We start from the raw sequence: 17,604 nt of genomic DNA on the forward strand, positions 1-17,604 counted from the left end.
AGCAACCCCTTAAGCTAAATGAGGGCCAGAGTATATTCTCTCCAGCCTCACCCCCTTCTTCCTAGCATATCCCAACTCTACAATGGTATGTTCATGGAGTTATTCTTTCACCTGTCTCCTGGCTACACTGCATGCTGAGCCACCATGGTCTGTCCTCTCTGTACTACTCAGCACTTTAGTCCCCTCTCGTGGCACAGGCAACTACCAGTGACTCAAAGGATTGTGTAGACATTCCCATGGGTGTCTATTTCTGCAGAGAAAGCAACAGTACCTGTACATTCCCACACAGCTGCCTCCCCTAAGTAAATTTTGAATCTCTGAACTTACCTTTTCCCCCATTTCTGATTATCTACTGATTTTTGCCTCTTCCTTTTACCTAATTAAGTTCTTTCCTAAAAACTGATCTAGGCTTAAGGTTCTCCCGGCCTCAGGAAATTGGTTTTTCTGTTTTTTTTGGTTGGTTGGTTGTTTTTCTTCTCCTACTCTCTTTGCATAGCAAGGTTTCTCCCCATGGTGGAATAAATCTTCTTTGTTACATTACAGTAACTATGTTACTTAACTATATGATTGTTCTGTTTTCAGTGAATGCTTCTACAGTCCTGCATAAAAGATGATCTCACTTTGCAGCAACATTATATTCCTAGCATTTGAAAATGACCAAAGTTATAGTTTTCACTTATTTGTTACTTATTTAATGACTTCTCCTCCTTACTACCCTACTGGAGTACAAGCCTCCTGGAGATAGTGAATTTGATTGTCTTTTGGCCTCCTAAACTCACGGGGAGAGGAACCCTGATCCACGATGCTCTCTGTGCTGTGGACAGACAGACGAAATGATCTCACTCACATTCACACTGTCAACCCCAAAGGTAAAATTTCCAGGCAGACTCTTCTCCCAATCTCTGGATCTGTATGTCAATGGGCTATTTCCCCTCAGTGGCTCCAAAGTACCCGAGCTTGCCATGCTCAAAGCCCCTTCCTCTGAGATTTGCCATCTGGGTCCAAGGTGCCACAGTGCACCCAGTCAACAAAGCCAGAAAGCCTGGAGCAGTTGTATCCCTCCTGCTCTCTCCTCTCCTTCACCTCCTAGCTGCATCCTTCCCCTGCCTTAAGTGCTCCCGTTTCTGTCCATCCCATTGCTGCCACCGCACTGCAGTCCCTACGTTTCCCCCCTGGACTAAGGCAATGGCTTCCTAGCTGGGCTTTCAGCCATCCCCATTCCCTTCTCTAAGCCACTCTTTGTATTGCTGCCAGAATAATCTTTCTAAACTGCAAATCTGAGTTTGTTGCTCTCCATCTGAAGGTCCTATAGAGGCACACTGCCTTTATGATGAAATCCAACATCGAAAGGCTCAAAGGCTCTCTGAGCTCTGGTTTTGCCTTCCCCTGCAGCCTCATTTCTGACACCTGTCTCCTAACGTGTGAGGCAACTAGGCAGAGCTGCTCTACCACTTATGAACAATGACCTGGGGCACATTTTGGCAGTTTCTTCTGAAAGGGCAATGACTGAATAAAATGAAAGTGGTAATTAAAATGAACTAGCATTTACTAGGCACTTGCTACATGCCAGCATAATGAAAAGTGATCTGGGCTAAGCGCGTAGTTCAGTGGTAGAGAGCTTGCCTAGTAGGCATGAGGACCTGGGTTCAGTCCTCAGCACTAAAACAACAACAAAAGGTCTTCTACAGAAAACCTTTTTGTTTGTTTGTTTTTTGTTTAAGAAAAAGAAGAGGTCAGTTTACAGCACCTCAAATTAGGTTTAGTAAATAGTCTTAGAGGCACCAAGATACTTCTATTAGTTGCACACAGCTCCCTCGTGACTGACATGGGAAGGTACACGGGCTCAGTGTATAGTTATCCAGCCTAGCTAGTTGGTCACTGGCATTCTCTTGTTGCCACTTGGCACCATGCATGAGGTTGTATGCAGCCTGACTCTATGAGAAAACCTGTTTTTGTGTGATGTTGGTACTATTATCACTAGGCTCATTTTATAGAAGAAAAAAATGAGACTTAGAGAAGCTAAAGGAACTGTTGAAGGTCACACAATTATAAGTGGTAGAGCTAGAACCACTTCTGTTTGACTACAAGTTCTGAACCTCCATGCTGGCTAGAAAGGGCTTTGCCTGGCACATAGCAATAGCAAGGGTTCTCGCCCCTTGCCCTCTGCCAACTGCTTGTAGTTTTCTATGCTTTCTTATCTTTGTCCCTTTGTATGTAATGGTAAATGACAACAGATATGCAGGATAAGATATTCCTTCTTCATGTTGTGCCTTGTTAAACTAATACCTTTGGTTCTTGAAATCTGATGATGCCTCTAGGAGACAGACTTCCCAAGAACACTTTCCTGGACTCTGTCTGAGTTTAACAGTCTTTTATCTCTCCAACTCCTATCCCCGTGCAGCCAGCAGAGTTCCCACCTGCCCACTGGGTAGTCAGAGCCTGCTGACAACCCCCAATCCCTAGAGCACAGGAGGGTACACTATTGAATGAGCAAGGAACAGAAGAGTCTATGTGTCTTTTCTTTCTCCTATAATTTTCCCACAAAGATTAATGAAGAAATTTTTCTTTATAAACATTTATTTTCTTTAGGAACTTATATTTTCCTTTCCTCATAGTAACTTCCTCTGGCCTGTTTTTCCTCTTTTGCACCTATTAGAACTTAATGATTCATAAGCTCTTCAGAAGGAGGATCATGCCACTCACCTGAATATATCAAGTCCCCCCAAAGTGTGGACACACAGCAGGCACTCAAGAAAAGGGTTAAATAGATGGATCTACTTATTCATTGATATTATTTTATTAATAACATGAAAACATACCAGAAAAAGACCACTTAAAAGAACATAAAACAATAAAAGACCAACATCCAGAGTAGATATAATTCTTTCTTTTCTTTTTTTTTTTTTTTTTTGCACTGCTAAAGATTGAACCCAAGGCCTTGTGCTTTTGAGGAAAGCACTCTACCAACTGAGTTATATCTAAGTGAAATAAGCCAATTCCAAAAAATCAAAGACCAAATGATTTCTCTGATAAGTGGTGATGATACATAACGGGCTAGGATAAGGGAAGAATGGAGGAAGGATGGATTGTGTAGAGGGAAATGAGGGTTTGGGAGGGTGCAGGGGGAAGGAAAGAAAATAAAACGAGACAAACATCATTACCCTATGTGCATATATGATTACACAGAAGGTGTGACTACTTCGTGTGCAACCAGAGAAATGATAGTTGTACCCCATTTGTGCACAATGAATCAAAAAATAATTTTAAAAAATCCATAACAGAAAAAAAATTAGATTGAATCTTACCAAAAAATTTCTGCTTTTGTTCACGCAAAAACCCTACATATGTTTGTAATTATTCTATTTGTAATCATCAAAACTCCCAAATAAATCAAATAACTTCCAGTACAAAAAAAAAGTCCTTTCTATAAAATGGCATAGTGTTTGCACATAACCTATGCATATCCTCCCATAAACTTTAAATCATTTCTGGATTACTTATATTACCTAATAGAGTGCAAATGTTATTCAATAGTTGTTATGTTATATTGTTTAAAGAAAAATGGCCAGAAAAATATCTAGACATATTCAGTACAGACACAATTTTTTTCCCAAATATTTTTGATCTGCTGGTTGAGTTGAGTTGAGTTGAGTTGAGTTGAGTTTGTTGGTTGAGTCTGTGAATTTGGAATCCACAGCTAGAGAGGGCTGACTGTATTCCTGTTCAACCTTTTTTGGTCTTCTCTGAAAATGCTCACCCAACTTTTTTCATGTGTGCTTTTAAAATTTTTATGGCTAAACTGTACTTGCCATTTATTGTTTAACCATAATGTTGGGCAATGGATTTCCATGATCCTAAATCATATTCTCTTTTTCCCCACCCTTGTCTTTTGCTTTCCAAACATTTCATTTCTAATATTAGATCATTCATTCATTAACTCTATTCTGACCCTATGACAAACTTGCATATTTTTACTATCAACACTAAATTTCAACAAATGAACTTTCCTGAAATTTAAGATAGTGGAGCCTACCAAAATGGCCTTCAATATCTCCAACACCAGAATCATGGAGATAGGATGAGTATCTGCTCCATGCCTGGCTCTTCTCCCCCCACTTTCTCATTGCAGGACAAAGCCTAAAACACTATAGAAAAAAAAAAAAAAAAAACCTGGTGATCTTACATGAAAGAAACTCTTACACCCTTCATCTAGTCAGCCAAGTATGTTTGACATTCATATACCTGAATACTGTCTTGCCATGTAAAGTTAAATACAAATTTAAAGCGGGTGCAGTGGTGCACACCTATAATCCCAGCAGATTGGGAGGCTGAGGGAGGAGGATCGGGAGTTCAAAGCCAGTCCCAGAAACTTAGTTAGGCCCTAAGTAACTCAGTGAGATCCTATCTCTAAATAAAATATATAAAAGGGTTGGGGATGTGGCTCAGTGGTTAAGCACCCCTGGGTTCAATCCCTGGTACCCAAGCAAAGCAAAACAAACAAAAAATGTAAATGTGAAAGAAAAAAGATTTGATAGTTCTGTGACTCAAAATCCTGTTGTTAAATGAGTGGTCTGATGTTTCTAACACCTTCTGCAGATATTTGTTAATATTTGGATGTGGATAGTTTATGAAAGTCCTGCAGCTTTGGGGAAACTTTTTGTTGACCAAGGGTAAGACCTAGAAGGTCATATGAATCACCAATGGAGGAATGAGGCAATTTTAAAACTTCTGATGCCAAGTTTCTTGTTTTGGTTATTAAAAATACCCTGCAATTAGGAATGAAGGAAAACCTGTGTTTAAAGTTTGGCTTTTACTCTACATGAGTTCTGTTATAGGCAAAAATCTACTTTCATTTTGGGAGTAAGCCATGTCCTTACTTGGGGAAAAAAAAAAAAAAAAAAAAACAAGCAGGTAATTATGAGGTGATCACATCTCCATTTATTTATTTCCAATGCACTATATACTAAAAATAACTCAAAATAGCATTCAAAGTTAGGCCTGAATCACAGCTGAGGCAGGAGGATTTCAAGTTTGAGGCCAGTCTCAGCAACTTGGCAAGACCTTCAGCACCTTAGTCAAAGCACCCCTGAGTTCAAACCCCAGTACTGGCACCCCCACAAAAAAAAATCAGTTATCATATTTTGAATGCCAAATTAAATGAGAGATACCTGACTCTATGCACCTTTTTTCTGTCCATGGCAGGTACCAATGGATTTGAGCTGTCTTTCCTATGGAGTTTAGAAGCAGCCTTACCATCCTTCTTATTCTGACAATGCAGGCAGCAACTGTCAATCAACTAGAGATGGCACTTGAGATAAAATTATTTTCTATCCTTCCACTAAGAAAATAATTATGTTATCTATTTCTTGGCTTTTAATAACAGTAAAATAGATCTTTAGCAAGTAAAAAGTTACTAAAGGCAAGACTTTTAAACAAGGAGAAAAAGTCTTTCTGACTTTTCTCTATGTACCACTTTTGATCCATAAACAGTGTGGATGGGATGTACAACCAGAGGCAGTAGTCATGTTGAAACTGCTACCTGACCACACTGTCCTCTGAGTCAGTGGGTCAACATCTATGTTTTTTCTTTCCCACAGTTCTGCAGAGGTGGTGCTGCCATTTACTCATCCATTCTTTTCACCTGTAAATAAATACTCAACATTGGTATTGAGTAAATGGACAGGAAATGAGGAGAATCAGCTCAGGGTGGAAATAAGAGAAACAAACACACTTAAGGTGAGAATATGTCAGTGCTGGTGGCTTACACAGAATGAGGATCAAGGCCTGAGCCTTATGCTGGTTGGCATAGCCTGCAGTAGGGGACACAGGTCAGTGGCCACTGGATTGCTTTCCACAAAGGTCTCTCATTATTCTGGAATATTTTAGAGAAATCTCCTGATTTCACCAGTTACAGGTGATTGATCCAAAAACTTCTCTATTATTAAATAATTAAACGATATGCATTAATTCATCCCCAAAACCCATTTAAAATGTACTTAATAAAAGAAAACCTATAGTGAATAGTCATTGAATGAATAAAGAAAGAAAGAAAGAACTGGCAGGGAGAAACAATTAATTCTGGAGTTATTGGGCCTTAAGCCCTGGTCTAGGTGGCCTCATCTGTGAGATCCAAAATTCTATACAATATCATTTTCTGTATGTGTTGTAGAGAAAAAAAGGTCACAAAACATAGTCATTCTTGTCTCAGGCACCACACTGATAGAGTTCTACTCTGAAAGCCTTTGATAAATGAGCATAAGAACCACAGAAAAATAATTTTAGCAGGAAGCTGAACCATAAAAGTTGTGCAAGCCACAAAACCCCAAAAGCTGAGCAAACCTCACAGGCCAAGAAGCAGTTAGACTGTCTTGGACAGAGCCTGCTTTCTCAGCTGGGTAGTGTGTGTCCCCAAACAAATATAGGTATGGGGAGGGCCCAGTGACCTAGCTCTGAGGAGCTCCTTATGCAGCCCCAGTGGTCAGTTTGCCTAGATCTGCAGCAGAATTTTTACTCCAAGTGTTATCAGAAATTTAGACTTTTTCCAAGTGTTGAGAAGACTCCCCTCTTCATTTTTGGCCTCCCAGCTTGAAACAAAGCAAAGTGGGTTACAGACATTGTGAAAATGTGCAGGCCTGGGAGGGGGCAGTGGGGACAGAGACCCACACCCTCCCACTTTTCCTGTTTCAGAAGATACTTTATGGAGTTGACTGGAGCAATTTTGTAGTCACTGCTCCTGTCCCCCTTTGTCACCATAGCTCCCCACCCCACTCTGTGCACTGGCCAGAGTCCCCTGTCAGGTCAACCATCAGTAGAGAACACTTACCACCTAGTGAGCCCATGAAGGAGACACTCAAGACCCGTCATTGCAGGTATTGGAAACATTGGAGAAGCAGAGAAGTATTGGGAAGCCTATCCTTTATATACCCCCGTCCCCTGACCAAAAAGTCTGGTGCTTCTGCTCCTGCCTCACCCCTCAGTGGTCTCTCCACTATGCTCCCACTGCCTGCTCTGCTGTGTCACCCCACTTACAATGCTCCAGAGTCTTCTAGCCAGTCCCTCAGCCACAGGTCCACAGAGCATGCACCCCATCACCACAGGCCACCAGAATGAACTTCTCAAAACACACCCCTGCCTTCCTCTAAGTCTCCCCGGGGCTTCCTGCTTCCCAGCAAAATGAGTCCTTGGAAGCCACACAGGCCTTCCCTGATTCCCTGTGATGTCCTGAGCTGCATTATTTTTTTAATTATTATTATTATTTTTTTTTTGGCCTAAACTTCAGGTGCCCTCAGTTCCAGAAACAAAATCCCCAGACGCACTGAGCTGCTTCCTGGAGACCTCCATGACACATATCTTGGGTGTATCCACTATGCCTTGCACACTCGTCCCTTATAGCACCTGTCCTCTCTGTGGCAGTTTGTTCACACATCAACTGCCCCTGTACCCTTGGTGACACCAGACAAATGCTGGGCCAGTGCCCAGAAGATGTTTACTAAATGAGTAATAAAACTACTCACTCCACCCACTCCATTTTACTCTATGATTTGATGTGTGAGGCAGTAAACCTTTTCAGAAGGCAGGATGTGAAATAAACTTGGTAAATGGCCATGTCTCTGTGGTAAAATGAGAGAAACCGAGTTGCTAGGAAACAGGTGAAAAGCTTAGCCGACTACATCCCAATTCGCAGCCTGACCTCCCAGCAACCCTACTCTGGACAATCGCCCAGGTTCTCTTGTTTTCTTTCCCCATGTTTAAACTTGTAACTTACCTTCATATTTCTACTAATATCTTACCAGCATTTGCTAGTGAATGGAGAACATTTTTTTGGAAACAGCTGGTTGAACTGTTCTGTGTGCACTGCTAGTGTATGTGTACGTGATCATCATTTAGATTTCACAGTGGAAGTTAGCAAGAAGATGGAACTTTGTAAAAGTTTCTTTTTTTGGAAATCTGCTAAGGTGACCAATTAATTGTTCTATCAAAGGACACCCATATCTGAATTAGAAAGGGGGTTCATAGCCTTGATCTATTGTTCACAGAGGACTATAAAAATTTTAAATAAGAGAATTTCAAAAAATAATGTTTTTTCAAAGGCAAAAAGTATGGTAAGAAGAAATATTAATAGTTCAGACTTTTATGCTATATGATCAGTTCAGTCTTGTTCATGTAGTAACTTGTTCAATCCTTACATGGCTGTAAGGTACATACTCTTAGTTCCTCTTTTCATAGATGAGGAAATTGAGGCATGGAGCTCCTACAATTAGCAAGTGGAAGAGCTGAAATTTGAGCCAAGGTAAGTAAAGCGTTAGCAGCTGGGATCTTAACTACTCTGCCAAACTTCCTGCTAATGTACATGCATGGAAATAAAGGGTATCACTTAACTTCTTGCTAGTTTCTAGAGTGCCAAGTAACAATGCCATAGTCCTTGTCCTCAGGAAGCTGGAAGGGCAGACAGGGAGCCAGAATAATTTGAGCACAACCACCTCCTGCCACCCTCCATTCATGCATCCACTCAAGCATACATAATCTATGGGAACTGTAAGGAGGAATGTGTGAGAGGATGCAGGCACGTGCTGCTCATCAAGCTCAGAAGACAAGCTTCACCAACAGGTGGCGGCTCAGGGAACGTTCATAGGCAAACCACACCAATGATAGAAATAAATGAGGGAAAGAAAATGAATGAGTGAAGACAAGAGGTTTAAACATGTCGGAAAACCAAGAAGACTTGATTTAAGAGCTGTGGGGTATGCTTCATGTAGAAGAAAAGTTTGTTTTTTTAATCCACAGAAATCAATTGCAATGATGTAAAAAAGCTATATGTCAGAAATTCAAGGCACATTTATTTGGCTAGTCACTTATATACCAGTTCATCTTGTAAAGGACTGAAGGCTGCAGTCAGCCCTATCATTTAAGACCTAAGGAGTGAGCCTAGACTGTTACACAATGGGGTTCACTTGCTAATCAATCAGAGGTGCTCAACAACATCCTTGAGATGGAAGGATTCCAAATTATGCTTGTTTTGGTTGATGGATAAATGACATTGTGGACCATCTGATGCTGGGCTGCCCTTGTCCCCACAGTTCTGGGTCAGGGTGTGTTGCTCTGGCAGGTGAGAGTGCCTTCCCATGGAATGGCGGAAAAGATCTTGGGCTCAACCTAGTTTATCTGCTCACCAATACTTGTTGAAAGGGTGAACCAACAAATACTGAACAGAAAGCATTTCATCTTTTCTGTATCAGTTGAGAAGAACCGATATAGAATATACAAAATGTGCACATTGCTGTTACATTTAGAAGTTCTGCTCAATTAAATAAGGTCCTACAGACTTAACTACCTTCCTGAGGGATTTGAGGGCTCCAGCTAATGTTCAGCTTACATATTGAATCAATTATTCAAGTGAGAGAAAAGAAGTGTCAAAATAAATTTCAAATTCTAGTTATGGGGTTGCAGGAAATAAAACACTAAAGGAATTTACACAGCATTCAGATGCACTTGTGAGTGGAGTTCAGAAAGCTGCCAATACAATATTTATTGGTTCTTTTCCATTTTCAGTTAATAAAACACAGATGCTAGGACAAGGACAAGATGAACTGAGAAGCTGCTTTGCTCCTCCCTACCCTCAACCTGAGCCCAGTCTCATCCAACCCAAGTCTGCAACTCTGACTGAAATGAAAGAAGCAGAGGCCTGTGGTCCCAGCCCCTGATGGGGTAGGAGCTGTTCCCATCTCTGAGGTGTGGAAAACCACAATCCCCTAGATGCTGGCGACTTCTAAAATCTGAGCTTTGGCAATAATTACTCCTCCCACCATTCTTTTTTTTAAAAAAAATCCTATTGCATGAGTTTGATCCCTAACACTGGGGAAAACCAAAACAAAACTGAAAACCAAAAAAACAATCGAACGAATAAAAATGATTGCCATGAAGATCTGTTTGTCAAGCTTCCCAAGCTAGCATCGCTAATTTGCCTTCCCCCAAACTTTGCTATTGAAGATAAAAGTAATTCTGGGAGTTTCCTTAATATGAGAACTTGTGACACCTGAATATAAGATGACTTCTCCTTTCATAGGAATTAGTTATTTGAGGAGGAGAAGAAACTTGCTCCCTGATGATCTGGGCACAAAGGGTAAAGAGGAAAGCTTCCTGTTGTGTTGCTTATGGACCAGAACTTTACCTGAGGCATTTCCATGTACAAGTGTTAGAATTCAATCACTTCTGCTATGCTGTTTCTCCCTCTCCTTTAAAGTTCTTACCCAGCCTCTGTGAGGTTACCAAGGGCTCAAATGGGCATGGCCACCTCTACCATATTTTGAACAGTAGGTTTCACACGAGCAGGTCTCATTCACCATCCTCACCACTTAACACAAAGCCTGGCACATAGTAGTGCTGAATGAAGATCTGTGACTGCATGAATAAATGAGTCTCAAAGATGACAGGCTTGAAACTGGGCTGCTCCTCTCTTGTTCCTTAGGCCATCATTTTTTGTTATTAACAGTGCAACACTGCACAGAGTATCCTGGGCCCCTTCATTGGGAAACAAGGAACAAATGAAGGTACCTGGGAGAAGATCCAAGCTCTCTTTCCACAAGAAAATAGCTGTTTCCCCACTCTCTCCACAAAGAAAAAGAAAGAGAACATAATAAAAGTAACTGTGAAGAGAAATAAGTTGTCAAGCAAACTTAGATTTTTTTTTTTTTTTTTTTTTTTTTTTTTTTTTCGGTACTGGGGATTGAACTCAAGGCCTTGTGCTTGCGAGGCAAGCACTCTACCAGCTGAGCTATCTCCCCAGCCCAAACTTAGATTTTTGTTTTAAATGAAGTTCTGAGACAAGCTGAGCTATGTGGGCAGATTAAAGAGAAAGGGCTGGGCAGGGGCCGAGGTGCTGAGAAGTGACATCAAGAGACCACCCCCTCCAACCTTCCCATTTTATAGATGAGGAATCCAACATCAGATTCACACAGCTGATGCACAGAAGAGCTGAAAAGTAAAACTTGGTGTCCTGACACCTGTCCAGACCCGTCTCCACTGCTTCTGTTTGCTCCAGTCCCATAAGGACCAGGCATGTCCAGTAAGTCCAGGGAAAAGCCTTGATATTGCATTTCAGTGTTTGAAATAGCAGGCCTCAGCTGTCAGAGGACGCAATGACTTGAATGCCCCCAACAAAACTCACACTGAAATTTAATTTCCATTGTGCTATTAGGAGGTAGGACCTTTCTGAGGTGATTAGGTCATAAGGATGATGTTCTCATAAATGGATTAATCCACTCATCGACTAATAGGTTCATGGTAGATGGGTTCAGAGTAGGTCTGTTATGAAAGCCAGTTTGGCTCTGTCTCTCACATGATTCGCCATGGTGATGCCCTGCTATGCCTCGGGCTCTGCAGATAGCCCCATCCCAGAAGAACTTCACCAGATGTGGTCAGCCTGATCTTGAGCTTCCCAGCCTTCAGAACTGTGAACAACAACAACAACAACAACAACAAAAAAAAAATCCTTCTTTTCCTAATAGTGTTGGGAATTGTGACAGCAACAGAAAACAGACAAGGGTGGGGGTGAGCTTGAGCAGGGGAGGCTGCACACTGGTGTGGTAGTATTGAAGCCTCTTACCCTCCCAGAGCCCCATGCTTAAACCCCCATAGGCACCTTTCATTGATATCCTTCCTGAGCCACTCCTGCCAGCAGCAGGTGAGCACAACCAGCACTACTGATGCCTCAGTGTGGGCAGTATTGTGCCAAGGACTTCGCATGCATCGTTACCACTATTTCTTGGTCAAGAGTTTTTACAGAGCTTGGTCTCTAGCTCCTTTCTCTCCTGGAGGTTGATGCATCAGGTTGGAAGTTCCAACTCTCTACACCTCTAATTGCTTGGTCTTTCTCATGACTAGCCCCATCCTGAGGTTATCCATGGGCCCTACCCTAAGTAACCTTATTAGCCTACACTCAGGTATTATCAAAGGAGTTCATTATGAATACCAAGGTACTTCTACCACTTAGGAAATTTTTTAGCTGTTAGGAGCTCTGTGACAGGAACAAATGGTCATATTTTATTACATTAGTCACCCTCTACTCAGAAACCCCACAGTTTACCGTAACAGCAGAGCCCTAACTTCTCAGGTGGCCTGTAAGATTTAGACAACTTCATCTCCCTTGGTTTCTGCCTCTTCACTCTGGTCCAGGCTGGTTCATCTTGCAGATTCCTGCCTCCATTCCTGTGGCCCATATTGCAGCCCCTTCATGAATGGAAACATTTCACTGAAACAAAGTTCAGTTGTTCAGAGATGTACACAGCCTCAGAGACAAAAGGTTCAAACTTCTCATTATGCAGGTGAGAAACTGCTGGCCCCTGAGGGGACTGGCATAGCCGAAGATTATAGATTTCTTTATTTTTCTCTTTTTTTGTGGAACTGGGATTGAACCTAGAAGGGCTTTACCACTGAGTTACATCCCCAGCCATATTTATTTATGTATTTGAATTTTGAGATAGGGTCTTACTAAGTTGCTTAAGACCTTGCTAATTTACTGAGGCTGGCCTTGAACTTGCTATCCTCTTGTCTCAACCTCCTGAGTTGCTGGGATACAGGCATGTGCCACTGCACCCAGCATATTTTTATTTTCTTAAAAGGCAAGGAGAATAGTAGCAATCTCTGGATTTCCAGTGAGGAATGTTGGAAATGCAAGCTTCAAATTGGCAAACTATTACACAAACATTCAAAACACCAACCACAAGGGAAAAAAGATGAATTCCACTACACCAAATGAAGGATATCATTGTCGGATAGGTATGGTAAACGCACAGTGATATGAGCAAATCGCAAAAGCGAGTTAGGAGAAAAGAAACAGAAAAAGCTAACAGGACTATTTATTTATATAATTTTAAAATGAAAGCGCATAAAGGTTCTATAACAACAGAAACAAAGCCGTACAAATCAAACACATTAGATTGGCTGCCTATGCAGGAAGTGGGAATTGCAGCCAAAGGCCTATTCAATCTAACTGTTCCCAGAGTGAGGTAAAGGCAGGGGACATGGTTCCCACCCTGGCTTCAGGGTCAAGCATTTGGGAGCTATTTGGACAGAAGGTGGGCTCAGCAGCCAGGGCCTCAGAAGCAGGAACCAGGTAAATAAAAGGCCACCATTCTGGGAAGCCCACAAGACCCACTGATAGTTATCTTTCTTACAGTCCATGGGCGAGAATCTCACCTCTGGAGTTGAGTCCCTTTGGTTTTATGCTTTGAGGAGATTTCATATGTCTACCCAATGAGTAAATATTAAGAATAATTTAGACAATGGGATTTAGGAAAGATGGTAGAGTCAGGTGGTGGTTTGTGCCAGGCTGTCAGAACCAGATGAGCTGACAGATCCAAATTCAAACATTCTCTTCCTCACAACTTCCCCTAGGGCATATGGAACTAAGCTTTAGTGAGCACTTACCACGAGCCACCAGGAGGGTAGGGCTTTTTGCGTTGATTTTATCATGTACTTCTCACAAAAATCCTACATGGCAGGGTTTATCATTCCTGTTTTACATTAAGAAGCACAAGGCTCAGTGAAGTAACGGGGCTAAATGTATGACCTTGGTGCATCCTCTCTCTTCCACATTCCTCAGGGATCCACTAAGACAGCTGCACCAACTAGCAACACTTGCATCCTTCACCTAGTGTTCTAACAAGTAGCCCAGTCCCTGGGGTCCCCAGGTTTGTCCTGAGGTCTCCACAGCCATCAGAAGTACTCTGGCTGCATTAACGGGGCCAAAGCAGGTCTAGAAAGCTCCATCTCCTTGGAGGTTCCTGCTCTAGGTACTTCTGGGATTAAGCTAGATTCCAGGGACTTTCCCTTTATTCCACAACCTTGAGTCCTTAGATGTGGCTTCTGTAAACCACATCCAGTTTATAGGAAACTGAAGATGCCCCTTCACAGCAGTTTTTTACCTGGATCAGAAACTCCAGTGCCTACAACGGGGAAATGTTTGTAGCAGAACACAATAAATTCTCCGAAGGTTAGTATAATATTAGCAAGATGACAGTCAAAAAAATCTCAAAGATGAAATACAGCAGAACTGTATCACATGTTTTAACACTATAAGAACAGGATTTTGCTGCATGCAGTGGCAAATACCTATAATCTTGGTGGCTCAGGAGGCCAAGGCAGGAATATTGCAAATTCAAAGCCAGCCTCAGTAACCGAGCGAGGCCCTAAGCAATTTAAGGCCTCAAAATAAAAAATAAAAAATAAAAATGAAAAAGGCAGGGGATGTTGCTCAGTGGTGAAGCACCCCTGGGTTCAATCCTGCTACAAAAAAAAAAAAAAAAAAAAAAAAAAAAAAAGAACTGGGATTTTATGCAGTTCAAATCACACCCACAATCAAACTGTGCAGAGCAAGTCCTGATGCAAAGCTATCAGGAACATGGCCATCAACCTTGCCATTCAATCTCCTCCCCACTTTGCCCCCTGCCAATGTTATATAAGGAGCCTATTTTTCCTCAGACCCCAGTGCGATTACTCTGAACGATATTTGAAAGAAATTTCATTCTACAGAAAGTATGCTAAACATTCACAAGGAGATGGGCTGTAACTTGTAGCAGATCACTCTAGCCTCACGTGCCTTGTCAACATTTGATATGAGGAGAAACATCATGAGCTTGCTATGGTTTAAAGAGGGAAATATTATAGGAAAATAGGAACCCTTCAGGTTTTTTTTTTTTTTTTTTCCACCAAAAGGAGCTTACATAACGGAGGAGAAAAGGATGTTACAAAAAGAAATTTTTCTGTCATTTACGTATGAAATCAAAACAAACTCATATAAGGTTTATTCTACCCCTCTGGCAGGAAGTGGAGACTTAAACTAGTAACAATTCAATTATATAAATATTTATGTTGGTGTTACTGCTTGCAAAACATCAGGCAGGTCTAGCTGTGGAAAATGCAAGGCAAAGAGAACAGAGAGTTCTTGACACAGATTCTGGTGAGCACACAGCTCCCAACTCTGGAAATTTAGGGATCTGTTTGAGTGGCTGCCACTTTGGGTATCCCTGATAATCTCAACGAATGATAGGAACAAAGGGGACTCTCTCCCCTTCCCTCATCTCTCCAAAATAAGCTTTCTTCTTGGGGTGGGGGTACAACTAAACAACCTTGCCCTCTTATCATCTTTTCCAAGTATTCAGAGGAAAAAATAGGATATTGTATTCTCCTGACCCCTGAGCTCTTCTTGTGCAAAGTGTACTTACTGTCAGCCTTCTGCATCCCAGCCTGGACCACACCTTCCTTTCCCTTCCACACATGACTTCACAAATTCCTGGGGCTTTTGCTCTGTTCTTCCTCTTTCAAAGCTCTTAAGTTCTCTTGTTTCTAGCTTTTTGTTTGTTTTTACCAGTCTGGTGGAATCCTCTCATTGTAGGCTTTTTTAGGCGATGTCTTGATTTAAAACAGCCAGCACCATATATATATACTTACTTATTACGGTGTAATCCCGGCCTTGCCCCTTTTCTACAATTTGGCCCAACAAACAAGGTGTCAAATTTAACAGAATATTTGGGAGGTTGGACCAAACTCTTCACGTTTTGAGAGCCACTGGTCTCGGTCTCTTAAGTTGGCCTCTCTTTCTAAATCTCTGCTATCAAACTGATTTTATTAAAATCTCAGCGTTTCAGCATTTTGGTCCTCTCTGAAGTTTCTTTCTTTTGAACCTACACTGCAGTGTCTGGCAAACAACATTCCTAGAGACCATACTATGTACAGACAATGCTTTTAGGATGTATACTGAGACACAGGGAGTAAATAACGTGCCCAGGTCACAGAGAAAGAAGCTGAGTCGGAAATCTACTCAAGGCTGTGAGTTTATTATGCTCAAGCTTCAGGGTCAAAGGACTGGGTGTCCATTCTTACTGATTTCCTCTTGGGGCTGGTGACCTGCATTATTTACTCAGTTTTGACTCTCAGCTTCCCTTGCAATAAAATTGAGATAAGGCATTCTTTGAAAAATCTATCAGTAGATGAGAGAAATGCGTGAAAGCCCTATTCAGCTCCTAGCCCTCAAAAACTATCAAAGCCTGATAGGAAGAGAGGGATTCAGCTCCTGTAAATACCCCCATCTCATAGTGAGCACCCATACATCAGCTTAAGACTTTTATCGTCTTCAACCAATCCGCCAGTTTAGCTCTATCCACACATCTGTTTGCGTCCTGGTCCTAGGCTTGCGACGCTGTGCCACGGGCTCCTTCTCCATCTGGCAACCCTCTGGGTCTGGGACTCCTACCCCGGGAGCTCCTGTCTTACCATGGCATCGTAGCGCAGAGCGTTCATAAAGTGCGCCACCTCGGAGCCCTTGTACACAGTGAACCAGATGGTGCCCTGGTACTGGTCGCCGGCGTCCAGCAGTAGCACGTTGGGTTCGGCTTGGCGGATCTGCTGCACCTTGGTGAAGAGCCTCGCCACGCCGCCCACACAGAGGCTGGCGTTTCGGCATTTGCCAGAGTCCTCGCTGGTCTGCTCTAGCCGGCTGTGCACGTCATTGGTGTGCAGGATAGTGAGCTCCCAGGCGCTAGCTGCGGGCCACAGCAGTGCGTCCAGCGCGAGGAGCAGCAGCGCCGGCGCTAGCGCAGCTGGGGGACCCATGGCTGCGGCGCGTGGAGCCGGCGGGAGTGCGGGCTGACCCGGCGAGTGCCGGCGAGTGCAGGCCAGCTGCCCGGGCCGGGCTAGGCGCCCAGGCTGAAGGGGCGGGGCGCGGGGCGGGCCCTTCTTCAGCCCCGAGGCACACCCCGAGGGCTAGGCGCACGCCCGCTCTGTCACCCGATCCGACCCTGGCACCTGGAGCGGCCCCGGGCGCCGCTAGGGGCTGGCAAGAGCTGCCTAAAGGAACAGTGAGGAAGTTGTTCCGAGAGGTGAGCGGGCTCCAGAGGGAGCCTGGGCACCGGCAACCCCACTGCTGGTGTTCTTTTTACCCCGTGCGCCTTAGGAATTGGAGGGGTCGTTCAGGTGTGGGAATCCTCACTGATCCTCGCCTCTTGGAGGCTCGGCTTTCTGTGCGAGAATGTATGTTTGTGTTGGGTTTGTGGTTGCACGAGCAAAAGAAGGGAAAAGAGGGGGCGGAAAGAAAGATGAGCAAGTTGGTGTGCGTGGGGTGGGGCGGAGAGTAAGGAGCCAGGCAGAAGAGGAGCGCTTTGCAATTGGGGCTGCGGAAGCCAAAAGCTCATTGTGCGATGTGACGCTCTGAGTAGTTTTGAGTGCGCACAAAGTCTAAATTGCTTAGATTCGGAGTCTCAGAGGCTAAGAATGAACTGGGATGCAGTCCCTCGTTTATTTGCAATTAAAACCTTAGTGATAAGACAGCGGCACTGCATGAACAGCTCCGGGAAACTAATCGGATCCTGCGGACTTGGGACCCGGGATGTGTAGTGGAGGAGTACCCGGACAGCTCTGTGGGCGTACTGCTGTCCTTTGCTTTTCTAGTAATCTCTCTTTTCTGGCCTACTTTTGAGGTTTTAAGGATGGTGTGTGTTTCATGCAAAGCTTTTGGCACGGAAGGCAATAGGAGTACATACAACAAACACCTCGTTATCATCGAATTAAAATTGCTGCAGAATATCTCTTTGGATGTCCTTGGATTGATTC

The 17,604-nt window shown here is 43.1% G+C and overlaps 1 protein-coding gene across 1 annotated transcript in view; it reads right to left on the reverse strand.

Annotated features, from left to right (window-relative positions):
* NT5E (5'-nucleotidase ecto) overlaps window positions 1–16,684 on the reverse strand; it is a 55,150-nt gene extending 38,466 nt beyond the window's left edge. Inside the window, exon 1 of the mRNA XM_079146978.1 lies at window positions 16,270–16,684. Coding sequence (XP_079003104.1) covers window positions 16,270–16,608 — 339 coding nt within the window. The 5' untranslated portion in view covers window positions 16,609–16,684. The remainder of the gene's footprint in view (window positions 1–16,269) is intronic.
* Between the last annotated feature and the right edge of the window lie 920 nt (window positions 16,685–17,604).

Source organism: Sciurus vulgaris, assembly GCF_902686455.1.
Source record: "Sciurus vulgaris genome assembly, chromosome: 7".
NCBI lineage: Eukaryota > Metazoa > Chordata > Mammalia > Rodentia > Sciuridae > Sciurus > Sciurus vulgaris.